Source organism: Podarcis raffonei, chromosome 1 (assembly GCF_027172205.1).
Source record: "Podarcis raffonei isolate rPodRaf1 chromosome 1, rPodRaf1.pri, whole genome shotgun sequence".
NCBI classification, from domain to species: Eukaryota; Metazoa; Chordata; class Lepidosauria; order Squamata; family Lacertidae; genus Podarcis; species Podarcis raffonei.
This window is the reverse complement of record NC_070602.1, coordinates 70142113-70157769: the sequence shown is the minus strand read 5'-3', so window position 1 is coordinate 70157769 and position 15657 is coordinate 70142113. Positions and strand designations below refer to the sequence as shown.

The window sequence follows — 15657 nt, the reverse complement described above, 5'->3', positions numbered from 1 at the left end:
GGTGCTTGTGGGATTTCCTACCTCAGATGCCAAAATAACTCAGCTGGCCTTGCGTCTTGTAAGGGTGTGCTGTGCATTGTTATTACCACAGCAGTTATGCAGTGTCAGGCAAGAAGGGCTGCATGTCCAATCATGCTTTATGAATTACAGTGGTACCTCAGGTTACATACGCTTCAGGTTACAGACTTCGCTAACCCAGAAATAGTGCTTCAGGTTAAGAACTTTGCTTCAGGATGAGAACAGAAATCGTGCTGCAGCGGTGCAGCGGCAGCAGGAGGCCCCATTAGCTAAAGTGGTGCTTCAGGTTAAGAACAGTTTCAGGTTAAGTACGGGCCTCCGGAACGAATTACTTAACCTGAGGTACCACTGTACTAGATCACCAACATAGAGAGGTTTGTGAGAATACATGGAATTACTGTACGGTAGATCAAATGCCCTTTGAATGCTGCAGAAAGGGGTTGTCTTTGGTCTTTTCCCCATGTCATAGCACCCTTTCTAGTGAAACACCTTTGCTAATATTGCATGAAATTCACAGATGGCTGGAAGGGAAAGGAGAAGTGAGGTTCTTGCTTCCCCTTAAGAAGTGCTCTGTACCGGCTGAGATGATCACACTGGCCATCTGTTCAGGGGCATGGGCTGCCGGAGCACAGCACACTCACCTCTGGGTGCAAGATGGGGAGTCCAAGAGAGAAGCCAAACCCATTTTTAATCAAGGAAGATCTGGAAGCCTGTCTCTGTTGGATTTCAAGAGTAGGTGCCAGAGGGGCAGACAAGTGTAAGGGAACAGCTAGGGGGAGCTGTGAAGGTTCAGTTGGGGGAGCCAATGGATGGAGAGGGAATGGGGAAAGCTGCACTGGGGGCATGGTGGAGGCAAGCAGCTGCGTGGGAGAGAGGCAGCGTGAAGGGAAGGGGGTTGCCATACAGTCTGTCTCATTTTGCCACCTGAGGTTTCCAGGTTCTGGCAAAGTCTTGCAAGAGGCATGTGAGAGCCAGGGTTCTCACCAGAAGCCACTGCCGCCATTTTGTCTCACTTCTCCAGTGGTGGTGGGGCAATGCTGGGTTTGTGGTGACAGCTTCCAGTGAGATCTTGCAAAAGCCCCACAAGATCTCGCCAGAACCTGGAAGCTGCCCCTTCTCCTTGCTTCTCTGGCAGTAGCAGCGGGGGATCCATTGGGGGGTTGAATCTGCTGTCCCTGTGGATCTTGCCGCCTGAAGCAGACTGCTTCATGTTGCTTCATTCAAAGGCCAGCTCTGTTGCCATAGGTGCATGGTGCCAGAGAGATATCTATGGTGAGTGGCTATGGGGGGCGAGCATGCCAATGGCTGAAGTGGTCAAGTGGGCTGGCAGGAATCGGAGCCTGAAGAACTCCTTGGCTATGCGGCTCCAAGCAGTGATGCCCTGGGGGTCCTGACCCTCATGCACTGCCAGGACCCTCATTGCCACGCTCCTTGAGTTTCGTGACACTGTAGAGCAGACTTAAATCCATTTCTCCCAAGGGGCTCAAACACTTCTTGCGTTTGCGTGGCCGAGGCTTGCAAACGGAATCTCTGCTGACTGACGCGAGGCTCGCCGCCGACTTCAACGCATCCGAAAAACCGGAGTGTTTTCCTTGACCGAAACGATGTGCAAAGCGGCTCTCACAGCAAAACATGGGAGTTCCGCACACGTCTCTCTTTGCAACAGCAACTTCTTTAAAAAAAACCCGAAATATAAAAAAATGCAAGTCCCTTCAGCAAGAAACTCACGGTGGGAATTTGAGGCGCGGGGGAGGCGGAGACTGAGAAAGGGGACGCGCGCGTGCGAGGGCCGCCCCCCGCCCCGGCTGCCTCGGTGTGTAAGCAAGACCGCGCTCGCCAGGCTGCCCCGCTTGGCGAAGGGAGAAGCCCCCGCCCAGCTCATGCATATTCATAAATCTATTTGCATGCCGGCGCCCACCTCCTGACGGCCATTTGTAGCCGGAGCGGGGCTGCTGCCGCTTTCACTCTGCTCGCAGCTGCCGCGCCGAAAAGGAGGAGCCTGCAGCTGGCAGCTGCCTCCGAGCCGCCGCCGCCGCCTGCGCTCCTCGCTCGCGCCTCCCTTGGCCGGAGTCCCCCCTCGCTGGGCCTGTGGCGGTGGCAGCCCCCGGAGCGGTGAGGCGGCGGCCGCGGCCAGCGACCCCCTAGCCCGGGCCGGGAGGTGCCCGCGGCGCCCCTTGCTCGCCTTCGCCTGGCCTGGGCTCCTCCTCGATGGCCGCTGGCTGCCGGGACGGCCCGGGGCAGGAAAAGTACCGTCTGGTGGTGGTGGGCGGCGGCGGAGTGGGCAAGTCGGCGCTCACCATCCAGTTCATCCAGGTGAGGGGCCTGCGAGGGGGCGGCGGCGGCGCCTCTTGCTGTGCTTCGCCAGGGTGGGGCGGCGGCGGCGGCGGCGGCGGCCCCGCCAGGCGGCCGAAGCCCCCTCCCCTTCCTCCGCGGGGCTGCCTGCAGGGTGGGGGCCCCCTTGGGGCGTGTGGGGAGCCTGCGCGCGCCTGGACGGGAGACGCTGCTGGGAGGGGCGAAGCTCCTCTCGCCTCCTGCCCGGGGAGGCCTGTGGCGCTGATCGGGGCCAGAGGAGCCTGGAGCTTTTTGCCTGGACGGGGTGGCTGGGGCCGAAGGAAGGGGTTGCCCGCTGGCTTGGCGGCGACGCTGCTCCTGGGGGCCTGGGAGCGGGGTGTGTGTGTGTGTGTGTGTGTGTGTGTGTCGCTGGTTGGGTCCTGCTCCCCGCGCCAACTTCGACGGGGCGGCCGCGTTCTGCGAGACGTTTTTCGGCCCGTTGCTTCCGCGCGGCTGGGCGATCTCGGAATGGATGTGGGTGCGTCCCCTGGGCGCTGCCGCGTGCCCCTTCCTTGGATAAGTGCCCCCCAAACTCGGCGGGGTTTACTTCCGAGGAAGCCCGCCGGCCGCCGAGGCTGCTTCCCGTAGCTTCAGGCTCTGTCGGCGCGAAATCTCTGCTCTCGGATGCCTTTCCAGGAATTTGCTTTGCAACAGGTATGTTCCTTTAAGCGCTGTCTGGGAACCGGCCGCGTTGGCAGCCAATGAGCTTTGGCGTGTGTTCAAAGATGTTTTGACTTTTTGCTTACATCATACTTGATGGAACAAAATCCTTCCAAGCAAAGGCGATGCGTTAAGAACCTCTCTTCCTTCTTAATCCCGCTTCTGGCAGGTGACGGGCTTGTTACCTCTGCCCAGGTAACCTCTCCTAAAGAGGTAATGCTTATTGAGCTAGGTACGTATTATTTGCGTAGGAGAGTATTGGCATCTGCCTGAGGGCATATAAGTAGGAAAATACTTTGTGATAAAGTGGAAGCGGCTGCTTAAAAGGAAACGGAGAAAAAAGGCTGAACACTTATATAAAAAAAGCCCTTGATGCAATGTTTATTTAAGGTTTTCAGCCTTGATGTAATGTTTGCTTAAGGCTTTGAATGGATGAGGAGATTGACTGCTCTTGTTCAGTGTATCCAAGCCCTGTAGGGCACGAGGACCTTGAACTGAAGTGTGCCTTCCACGTTTATGTGTCGAAGTGGGAGGAAAATGGTTTCTTACCAAAGTAACAATTTCAGGATGTCTTTTGTGTGTATTTTATTTTTATTATTTATTTCAGAACATTTATATGCTCCTTGGTTGCAGTAAAACCTCAAAGGAGCTTGCAAAATATCGGTGTGCATATGTTGAGGGTAAACTAGGGACAGGAAATAAAATTCTTGTTATATAGGCAGTATAAGGCGGCTGAGGTTATGTTGCCGTAGAGGGGATGGGAAGGAGGGTGGTGGTCTGTTGGTTGTGCACAGAAAAGTCGAGTGTTTCAGCTAAGGTGATCTGGCATTGTTGGGAATTGTTAATGCTTGGGAAGCATGATTTTTATCTGCTTGGAAGAAGTAGTAGAAATATTAGATTCTGTATCATATTTAGGTCATTTTGCAATAGATGGATATGGAAAAGACAGGTTGATTCTGTGCAGCTTTGCACTTGGAGCACAAAATTTGTGACTACTAGTTCAGGGCAGCCATCAGGCACTTCATACTATTTGCATATGTCTTTCACTGTCTCTAACTCAACTGGCATATTAATGAAGAATTCCACAGCCCCATTGAAAGATAAATTGAAGCCTATTGCTTGTACGGCCACATTCTGAAGATAGGAAAACTGTTAGATTAGTTCATGGAATGTATAAAATGCACCCCCAAACTTATCTTTATCTAGGATTTGAAATAATGAACTCCTGTTTAAGCCTGCAAGAGTATGCAAATTTTACTGGGTCAATTCCATTGAACACAGTGGTACTTACTTTTGAGTAAGCACGCTCAGAATTGAAATGTATCTGATGGTTGCTGTGTTCTGACTCTCTTCTGATTTCATTTTGACTGACGGAGAAAAAAATGGAAGCCAAAGTGCAACCATAAAAGTATCTATTTACAGCCCTGCTTTGAGTTAAAGGGCTGTTTATGGTCATCTACACATAATGTTGGGTTTGTTCATCAGTTTGAATGTCTGCTGTCTTCTACTGCTGTTGCATGGTAGCAAAGAGCTGAATAGCTTGCCTTTTCTGAAATGCTGGGTTTAGAATAATTGTAATCCCATTTTGTGCGGCTTATTGGTGGATATTTGCCAGTGGATGGAGATAATTAGTTTATCCCTGCATGGCTGAAGCTACAGTTGACAGATTACCATTCAGACTTTGTATAGTTTCCATAGATAGTACTGTCTGGATGCTGACTATGGCTATATATCCCCCTGTGTAGTTTTACATTCCAGAGGGGTGGGTATGTCAGTCTGCTGTGGCCAAAACAACTTTGGTTTTATGGCACCATAAAGGCTAGCAGGGATGCAAGCTTTTGTGGGCTAGATGCATCACTTGGTTTCCAAAGTTGGTTTTTGACACAGTGAGGCCAAAAGAGTACACAGAATCATACTTCAAAATTTAGTGCAGTAAGCCTCCACTGTTGTGCCATTAAAATAACTAAATCTACATACCTGCATTTATCAAAGTACATGTGACTTTAGATGAGATCAGAGCAGCTGGATTTAACGATTGACTTTAAATTCCTTACGCTGATGAGCTGATACTGCTCATTAGATTTCACTCAGGCAACACAGCATCAAAAGCAATCTGAGTTGCTTTCTAGATAGAAATGAGGAATAAGTGAGCTATTCTGTATCTTATTTTTTTTAATGGTGAGCTAAAATATGTGTATTGAGTTTCCGAATATGCTCCAATCAGCTATGTGCTGATTTCCTGAAAGTTTTGTTCAGGCAAACATCTTAATTGACTTCAAATAAGTTTTGCTCACCATAGCCAATTAAAGTACTCTAAGCTCAGTTTGCTTTGTCTAGGCTTGAGGCGAAGTAGAACATTTCTAGTTCTACTTTTGATGTAACTTGTATAGCACTTAGTGCAAGTTGACGTGTGATTTCATGTTGCTGTGGTACAAGGGGAACATACACAGTGGCAAAATGTTCTACTTTGCTCTTGGGCAATGCTTAGTAAGGCTGCTGCTTTCATTGCATGTGAAACCCTGTGAGTAATGATAAAGGTCTGATATAACGCGCTAGTGAATCCTCAGATGTACTTGCACAACCTTTGCCAGATAACACAGCCCATCTACAGTGGGATTTGGGGGGCTTAACCTAGGTGCTCGGATGCAGGAGTATCATGGCTTTCCTAAAGCCCTGTGCCTTGAAATTGCTTTGCAGTGCATACAGAATTCTCTTCTGAAAGCTGGCTGCTGTGAAAGTGCAGCTGTGCTTGCTTTGGTGGCAATCTTTGTCCACACTGCATAGTAATAGCACAACTGTACCTGTCATCAGCAACTGCCTTTAATAGCAATGCATCACTATGGACTAAAGCTACACAAGCTGAGTGTTGTATTGCGATTACTCAGCCAAGGTTATTTTACAAACACCTTCACCCTCTGCTGCAGCAATAAAAACTGACTTTCTTAAATGTTGTAAGGTTAGTTAGCCTGGACAGTGGCTTCATAGTAACAGCAGAGAAATCTAGATCATTTTTTGGGGTGTGTGTGTTCATGGTACCCTTAATCATGCCAAGCATTTCACAATGCATTCATTGTCCAAGTAGCAAGTCTCTTCATAATTGATGCTGTAACCACTATAAACATTCATTTAGTTCTTCTAACTGTAAGCCAGGGTCTCTCCAGGGCTAGATAAAGTTATCACTACTGTACAAACTAACCCCAGTTCCTTTCTGTAGCAAGAGCTGGGAGGGGAGGGAGGAAAGAGACACTGTCATCTTTCTGGCAGGGAAGACAAGAATGAACTAATTGTGTGAAACATCCCAGGAGTGTATAAAACTTGGCACTTGCTGAGCGGTGTCCAGATCCACAGTGTGACCTCTTAACAGTGCAAAGAGTGTCTTGCCATTGGGAGTAGATGTAGCTTGCTGCTGGATTCAGAGGCAGGTGTTGTTTTAGGTTTTAATATATGAAACTTTGCGTCGACTGCAAATTTTCATTGCTGCCATGCCCCTGTGCAGCATTCCACTACGAGTGTATCAGTGCCACATCCTCATCTTCTAGCCTGTCCTGGTCATACTAGACTGAAGTTCTTGTTCTCGTTCATTTTTGTTATGGATTTAAGCAGCAAGAAGATGAAATGTGAATATATGAAATTCATATAGTCATAGCTGCAACAAACAGCAGCTTCCATTGTTTTATGTATTTATTTATTAAAATAATTATATTTCACTATTCGTTTAAAAATGTCAGTGGCTTTCAGCAATTGTGCATGGCACCATACAATAACTATATGAGAAGTTAAAATCAGAAATCAGGTAACTATTGTGGAAAGAATTCCTGCATAAGCCTGATGAAATAGAAAAGTTTTCAGCAGGCATTTAAAACTTGGCTCAGAACGCACCCACTGAATCTCTTTTGGCAGGGTATTCTATAGGACTGGGCTGATGACACCACTAATGGTTTGGTTTCTTGTTGTTGTCAAATGAGCCTTGCCAACTCTTGGAGCAACTAACAATGTTCCTGCAGGATAATCTCAGTGATTGATTACTGCTTAATTGTTGGAGCAGTAAGGAAAAGCACTAGCAGCATCACTTGACTTAGCTTTATCTGTTTAAAGTTAATATAGCACTTAGTTCATAGCATGCTCTTTTGGCATGCAGGAGATCTCTACACCCTCCAGATTCAACTCACATCATTCCTGACTATTGCTCATACTGGCTGGGAGTTGTAGTTCAAAACATTTGAAGGGCACCTTGTTGGGGAAGGCTGCTGTAGGCGTAGGTCATGGATCATATTCAGTTCCACAGGTGCAGTAATCGATTGCACTTGAGACTTTGGGCACTCCCACTGGATCTGCATAACCTTTCTCATAAGAGGTGCAGCTACTTCTCCAGTAAGTGGTATAGATCCTTTGAACTTTGTAATTTCCTAATTGGTTACACCACTGAAATACTGTAAGAAATTAAGCCTGCAATTCAATACATTCTTACTTGGGAGGCAAGCTTTACTGAGTGAAGTAGGATTTATGTCTGAGTAAATGTGCTTTTCTTCTGAGTTCAGAATACCCCACCCAAAAAGGAAATTGTGCTTTTTGTGGCTGTAAAGATCCTGACTGGAATAAGGGATGAAACTGACCTAAAGCAATGACTTAGAAGGAAATCCAGGAAATAGATTTCTCCAAAGGCAAATATGTCCATGAGAGACAGATATCTGCAATGGGGAGGCAGTTTCCTTCAGAAAAGGCCAGCCAAAATGATAAGGGGGTGGAGCAACCCCACTCTGAGGAAAGGGTGCAGCATTTGGGGCTTTTCAGTTTAGACAGAAGTGTACAGTGGTACCTCGGGTTAAGAGCTTAATTCGTTCCAGAGGTCCGTTCTTAACCTGAAGCACCACTTTAGCTAATGGGGCCTCCTGCTGCCGCTGCTGTGTGATTTCTGTTCTCAGCCTGAAGCAAAGTTCTTAACCCAAGGTACTATTTCTGGGTTAGCGGAGTCTGGAACCTGAAGCTTCTGTAACCTGAGGTACCACTGTATAGAATTCTGCATCGCATGAAGAAGCTTTTCTCCCTCTCTCCTAACAGTAGAACTCGATGGGGGGCATCCAGTGAAGCTGAATGTCGAAAGATTCAGGGCAGGTAGAAGAAAGTGCTTCTTCACACAGCACATAGGTAAACTGTGGAACTCACTTCCACAGGATGCAGTGGTGGCCACCAACATGGATGGCTTTAAAAGAAGACTGGACAAATTCGTGGAGGATAAGGCTATCAGTAGTTACTAGCTATACTTTGGAGGCAGCAATGCTTCTGAATACCATTTGCTGGAAACCACAGCAGGGGAGAGTGCACTTGTGCTCAGGTTCTGCTTGTGCATTTCCATAGGCATCGTCTTGGCTAGGATGCTGGGCCAGATGGACTGTTGGCCTGCATTTATTTCATAGCAATCCCCACCCCCCGAAGGTTTAAAATTGTCCTGCTAGTGCCAATGCAGATAAAGTCCATCTTTATTATACCCACATTGCAGAAGGTGGGGCTTTGCCTTCTGCAAAGTAACCAAAAGCCATGTCCATATTCACAACAACCCTGAAGTGTAGTTCAGCATTACCCTGTCTTGTGTGTGTTCTAGAGAAATGCTGTTGGAGGGGCAGTAACATTGATTGCAGCAGCAGTGCCCTTAAGGGCAGGGAAGGAGGGTGCAGGGAGCCTGGGGAAACAAACAACCAAACAAACAAACAACCAAATAAATAAATAAATAGCAGCAGGTGGAAATATATAATCTGGATGCCCATGCATAGGCAGCAGGTCTGCCTGCTGAGAAACAATGGAGGAATAGACCTGGCAATAACCAGTTTCTCAAGAGGCAGGTCTGCTCAGACCTCACTGCCCCACAGTCACCAGGTCTACCAGAAATGGAAGAAGTATTCTTGGATGCTTCTTCTGTAATAGGCACATCTATTTTCTTGTTTATTTTCTTGGGAATATTTACTTTGGAAAAATTCCTGTGACCACTAGGCGGTATGCAACTAAGACATGCTGTGAGCCAGAACCATCAATATAACATGTCACTTAAGTTTGTTGCTTTCGTAAATTCCGAAGGATCTACTCCTGTGTATGGCTGACTTTCGATATCCCCTGTCAAATCTGCAAGAGCAGAGCGCACCTCCAATTTGATCCAAGGGGAGGAAGTGTTCCTCCATTCCCAGAACATCCTGAATTAAGCACAACTGAGATCAGGGTAGCTATTTCAATCTGAGGGTCTGAGTGCAAAGCTGCCTAAGATGCAATTAGCCGCTGGTGTTCTTGAATATCCAAATCCCAGCAAATTGCTTGGAAAAGCAACCTGAATAGACTCTTTGCTTTAGCCTGGGATAAGGTAGGGATAAGTTGCTTTGTGGTGTTGGTTATGCTATAGAATGCATGCAGCTGCTGCAGAGCTTTCCCCCAGCTGTCGTGCACCGGTTTGTCACAATATACCCTGCATTTTCTTCCCACTTAACCCTCTTAACTTTCTGAGTTTCTGTGCCCAAAGGAATAGGGGTTAGTGGATCCTCAACTGTTCTTTTTTTTTTAAAAAGGGAAACTGCAAACAGTTGCTTGCTTCCTAGTTCATTTAGGCTTAAATTGAACAGTCTGTAGCTATTAATTAGAAGCAATATTCCAAAAGTACACTTGTCTGTGAATAAAAAAAATGTTAGAAATGTGTTGCTTCATGTTTGATTTTTCTTTAAATTGCATGTGTAGAACAGCAGTTAAAGAAAAGTTTTTAAACTTGCTTTGATTTTTTGAAGTTTATGTAACCTGCCCTGAGACCTTGCAGCAAAGGGTGGGAAATAAATAATAAAAGCTCATTGTTGTGCACTCTGCTGATTAGCTCTAGTTAATTTAATATCCCCAGTGATAGTGGATTTGAATCTCGTCCTCTGTCGTCCCCTTTTTCTTGTGCCCTCCATCTTTTGCAACATCAGGGTCTTTTCCAGGGAGTCTTCTCTTCTCATGATGTGGCAAACCAACAAATCCTAAATATGTAAAATTCCTCTTTTATAAAGCATGTGTTTGTTTTGACACACTATTTTGACCAGAGTCACTGTTACTGGTGATCCAGCTTAGACTATCCAGATAAGATACAACTTATTTCTGTTTCTGAAGCAGGTGGTAATGTATATTGGGGCTGGGCGATATCTTGATATATTGTCCAAAACTGGTTTGAAGTCCCTATTGTGATATCAGTTGCATAATTTTTGACCTGGCAATATATCACAAATCATAATGTGTGTGTGTGCGTGCGTGCGCGCACTTTGCAAAAATCACGATGCGGGAAAAACCATGAAACCGGTCAATGCCTCTATACAACTCCATTCTTATTTCAGACATTGTGTTATATTGGTATATCACGGTGCCACGTGACTAGACTAAAAGCTGAAAGGGGTCAAAATAGTGTGTGTGTCCCCAAACAAGAGGCTCTTCTGGTTAAGCAATAGCCACAAGACATCGTGAATTTCTTTATTAGAGACTGGCAGTTAACACCTACCATACTTTCACACTGTATATTGTCTGATTCCAAGGGATATCCATGTTTCTTGGCTATCACAATCATACTGTTACATCTGCTGCAGGACTGATTCTGGGAGCCTCATATTCCATATGAACTATCTGGAACACACAGGCTCTGTGTAGGAGGCTCCAGGTTCTTGGACAGCTGGGCTGCATGAGAGCTGTTTCAGGAGGGACCCATGTTTAAATAAGGTAGCTTAATATATTCATCAATTTAAGAGCTCCTGGTTTGCCAGCTTCAGTAATGATGTTCAATCAGAAGTGGAATCTGTCTATTGATCTTGCCATGTTTATATATTTCCTTCAAGGAGCACAAGATGCCCTCGTGCCTTGCAGAAGTAGTGACCTCTTCTTTAAGGGGCCTTCTAAAAAGCAGGCAGTTTTGAAACTTTGCATTGTTTTTTGAACAGGTTTGTTGCGATGGGGTAAAGGAAGTGGTTAAAGCTTGTTAAAACTTAGCTAAAAATATCAGTGGAGGTTTTTGGTTGCAATCCATGCCTCTTGAAAGGAAGCTTTAACACCCTGTATCAGAAGGACTGAGTGATTGTCATTTAAACAAACAAAACAGAAGTTTGGATTGCAACTTACGCAGTTAACTGCTACAGCACCAACTAACGATGTGGTAATGCTTGGGGGAGAGTTTGCTAACTAGATAGAACCAGAGGGCTCAGAGTTCAAAAGAGATCCATGTTTACTGCTACAGACTGTGCCACTTGAAAGATCGGAGAATATTTTTCTTGTATGTAGGGGGCGGCACCAGCCTTATATTTACAGCAAATTATAACAATCATGGAGTGAATTGTGTGTGAGGCAACTTTCAATTGAGGTATTTTCTGCACAGAAGTGGATAATACTCATTTCATACACCCACTCAGGCTTTTTTTTCAGCCGGAACTTGCTGGAACTCAGGTGGGTGCCCCTGCTATTCTAAGAGAGCAAGGGAGGTGTTCGTGGTGAGTTCCGGCACGTCTGCACTGCATCCACTAATTATATTTATGTGTCTTGCTTTTAAGTGAATTTCTTATTGTGTAATGGCGATGAGTTTCAATTGTATTATGTCTCAGTGAAATCAGTTATGATGAAGGGTAAATTAGAAATGTTCTAAAGATGAATGGATGAGGTGTAGCCTTATTCCCAGTTGGAGATGGGCAGTGAAGTGGTGGATTGCCGCTGAATTTTCACACTGCTTCTGAGGAACGTGGAGCCTCTATAACTGGGGCCCCCAAACTAAGGCCTGCGGGCCGGATAAGGCCCAAGGGACTCGTTTATCTGATCCGTGGTAACCCCCGCGGCCCGTTGCCACCACCTGCTCTTACCAGCGCTGCGCTGCGCGGCTGCCCGCTTCTGGGTCGGAGGAGTACTGGAAATGGCTTGGGCGCATGTGCAAGCATTATTTCTGGTGCACATCGGGTCAGAGGAGGTCTGTGCACATGCACACAAGCTATTTCTGGTGCTCCTCTGACCTGGAAGTACGCTGGAAATAGTGTGTGCACACGCGCTCCCCCGCGCGATCGGCGCTGGAAACACCGGCCTGAGGTGTGGTACGTTTGCTGACCTCTGCTCTATAAAGAGTACTGGGAACATTCCCCTTTCCGGCTGCAAAGAGACCTGGAACTCACCAAAGGCAGCAAGGGATGCTTAGAACAATGAGTGGTAGAAAGAAAATCTGTTGACTCTTTGTTTTTTTAATGACAATTAAATCCCCTTTGTAGAGCCTATGAGCCTCTGGCAAGTGATGGCTGTAAATTCACGTGCGAACACCACGTTAGCTCTATAAACAGGTATGTGTTGTAATGGGTATTGCCAGTGACATGTCTGTGCATCAATTTCAAAAGTTTGTAGCTATATTAAGATAGTTTCAGTTTTTCAGTATGAAAACACAAATTTTTCTAGCGAGTCAGGGTAGTAAAATGGCACTATATAGTCAGACCACTTCCCTTTGGGGTTAATCTGGTAACTCCCTGGCAAGCTGCATTCCATTCATTTTGTAGTTAACTCAAGCATGTCCTTCCACTACTACTTTAAGCTGCAACCCAAGAGGTTTGGAGATCCTGCCTTCTTGAAAAGGGTCTTTTGTTTGTTAGATGGGAATTGATAAAGAGCGATAACAAGAGAATGCCATTTTTGTCTACAGAACTGCACATTGGGCTTTTTTGGACGATCCTCACCAGTTTGGGAGGTAAATCTGTAGGGGTGAGGGTTAGAGCTTGGATGAGCAACATAGCTTTAAATAGGTGTCCTGATGAGCTCTCAAAGCTAAGTTTGACTTTGCAGTGATATTTTAAACAGTTTTATGAATTTGAGAAAGCTCGAGCTATTTCAAAACATGTAAGAGTTTGTTATATAACCCTTTCTGAAAGGATACATTGGAATTGATTTTCTGCTAGCAAAGCTTGGAAGCTGTGAAGGGAGTGAGTTGAGCATGCCAACTTTGTGCAAATGGGATAATTTGCACCAAACGACTGAACAAATAACAGAGTGAGAGAGAGCACCCAAAATATGCTTGGCTGCCACTCAACTAAATGGGACCTCAGTGCACATACCTGTGTGCTGGATGGGCCAAGCACTCGATTGTAGACTTCCTTCATACAGATAGCAGTGTTTATCCTTTATGCACAGCCACAGCACTCCTCCAACTACAGGGTGACAGCTGTCAGTGCTTTAATAGTTTGGTTTCGTGCCCTATAATTACAGCAAACCTGCTGTTGGAGAGAAGGGAGCAGGAAAAACAATCCTCCTCTTCTTCCCCACTTCTTCTTGGTATACTTAAGGAAGATCAAGCTGTCAAGAGGCTTGCCTTCCACTGACCTTTATTAAGCAAGGGGATAATACTCTGTACCTTCTCCCATCTGGAATGTCACAGTATGGAAGGAGCTGAATTTGCCTCTTGGTTAACAATGTGTTGAAACAACCTTTTAAAAAGTGCAGTGTGTGTGGAGAAAATCGGTGTGCTTGGATAGCAGTTGCTGTCCTTACTGCGTGTCCTGGATGCATAGGAGTGTGCGTTTGAGAGATGTGCTATAATGAGTTCCTTATCCTAGACAACAAACCTCTTGCAGGAATTTTCCAGTGGTGATTTGGAAGGTGAAGTAGAAGTGAGTGAGGAAGGGGGAGGGGGCATTGTCGAAAGGGGGAGGGGTAGAGGCTAAAGGCTAAACATTGTGACAGCTGCACAAATGGCAGAAATCAACAGGTAAATTTGTACCTTATGGAAAGTACGGCAATGGAGAAAGCTGCTGTTGTTTTTCTGCCTGCTGTGTGATTGTTAAAAAGGCTCAAAAGCATCTACCCCTTTCAAAAATTGGCAACTCTAGAAGTGCTCAAATTGCAACATGTTGCAATGAAGGATTAATTTCTAGCTCTCCGTTCCAAATAGGTAATAAGTGGGCTACACACATTAGCGATCTGATTTTGGGTTTGATCATTAAAGAGGCCAATAGGTAAAGCTGGAGTGTGTACACTTTTGGGTAGCTTCTCTAAAAAGACAGCAAAGCTCCATCCAGTGTTGGGTGAAGCAAGGAATGTGACCCTTGCCTTTGGACAACCAACTCCATTCTAGTCATAAGTTTCTACACCCCTCATCCCTTCATCCTTCATCCAGGGAAGAGGCACAACAGTAGTTCAAGAACAGGTTAAACCCAGGCAAAAACACTTAAGGAGGGTGCAGAGCACTTAAGGAGGGGCATGGCATGGGGAGAGTCCTGAGGGCCACAGGTAGAATGGCCTGGAAGGCCACATTCAGTCCAAGAGTCTATTCCCCTGCAATACAGCACTTTCATAGATGCTAACTTTGTGTTCTTTCATTTACCAAAAGCAAAAAAAGTGCCGAACAACAACTCTCAGAGCTAGTTCTGTGGCACAAGTGCACAGCTGACAGCTCACCAGATGTCTCAACAGAAATAGTACTTGCTTACACACACACACACACACACACACACACACACACACACACAATTTAAACTGATAACTTTTATAGAAAGTGAACATAATAACCAGTGTACATTTGAGATTCTCTTCTGTTTGATATTCTGTAGAAGCTTCTCTTAAAATACTTCTAAGTAGTTTAATCTGGAGCTCAGAGGCACCAATACCCAGTTGTATGGCTGCTACAGGCAAGCTTTCATTTGACCAACAAATACATGTTAAGCTTGGGAGCATTTATTATATGTTAAGCATTCCTTCTCCTTTGCTCATGGAAATTGGGCTGCCTGCAATAGCAAACAAATGCATTATCTCCTCCTGTCTCAGTTCCTATGAGTTCTTGCTGTAGAAACCTCTCATGTGCTAACGGTCCACACCGGGTCTGGAAAGTGGTGCTCATTCTGGGCAGCAAGCCTAGTCCAACTGGGAAATGATCTCTTTGTAGATTTAACAATTATAGTTTTATATCTGGCTAGGTGCAAGTGTGTATGTATGTATAATTAAAAGATGTATGTGTAATTAAAAGGGGCATTCCTGGAAGTGGTGATCCAGAAGACAATGCACTATGACAGGCATAGGCAAACTGGGTCCTCCAGATGTCTTGGGACCACAACTCCCATCATCCCTGACCACTGGTCCTGTTAGCTAGGGATGGTGGGAGTTGTAGTCTCAAAACATCTGCAGGGCCCAGTTTGCCTATGCCTGCACTATGCAGTATGAAATAAGTACTTGCTAGCAGTTGACTGGCATTTTATATTTCAAATAAATCCAAAATTTAGAAGCTCCAGATGCCTTGTTTTTTTTTATTACATGGTTTGGGTTTATCACTATTATTATAAGCTCCAATATTGAGCAGGGCATTTTTGTGAGATGACTTGGCAACCTTATGACCCTGGAGCTGTATTGAAGTAAAGAGCCCCTTTGAAGGCCATTCTAGTATTCAGAGGCTTGTGTGTCTATGCATTGCATTCTCTTCTCCATTCATTCTTCTACTTTTAGATCCTCAGCAAGGCTTTCAGACAGGTTATCTGTAACCTGAGAACAACTCACATGTGGGAACTTACTCATGCAAATAACAAGAAATGAAAATAAGTTGGGGCAGGAGCCCTCAAGGGGAAGTACCTTTCTGGAAAGCCCCCAGCAGTAACTATCTTAATAAACATCTGTTGCTATTAAAGGGGATGAATTTTCTCCTGATTATCT

General features: G+C 45.6%; 1 protein-coding gene across 2 annotated transcripts in view; it reads left to right on the top strand.

Moving 5' to 3' along the window:
• Positions 1-1959: 1959 nt before the first annotated feature.
• The window catches only part of RRAS2 (RAS related 2), a 32056-nt gene continuing 18358 nt past the window's right edge, over positions 1960-15657 (top strand). Inside the window, exon 1 of one of the 2 annotated variants that reach the window (XM_053392181.1) lies at positions 1960-2331. In XM_053392181.1, the coding sequence (XP_053248156.1) occupies positions 2227-2331 (105 nt within the window). In that variant the 5' untranslated portion in view covers positions 1960-2226. Of the gene's footprint in view, positions 2332-2879; positions 3004-15657 lie in introns of those variants that run through there. The other variant, XM_053392191.1, reaches the window with a different exon arrangement.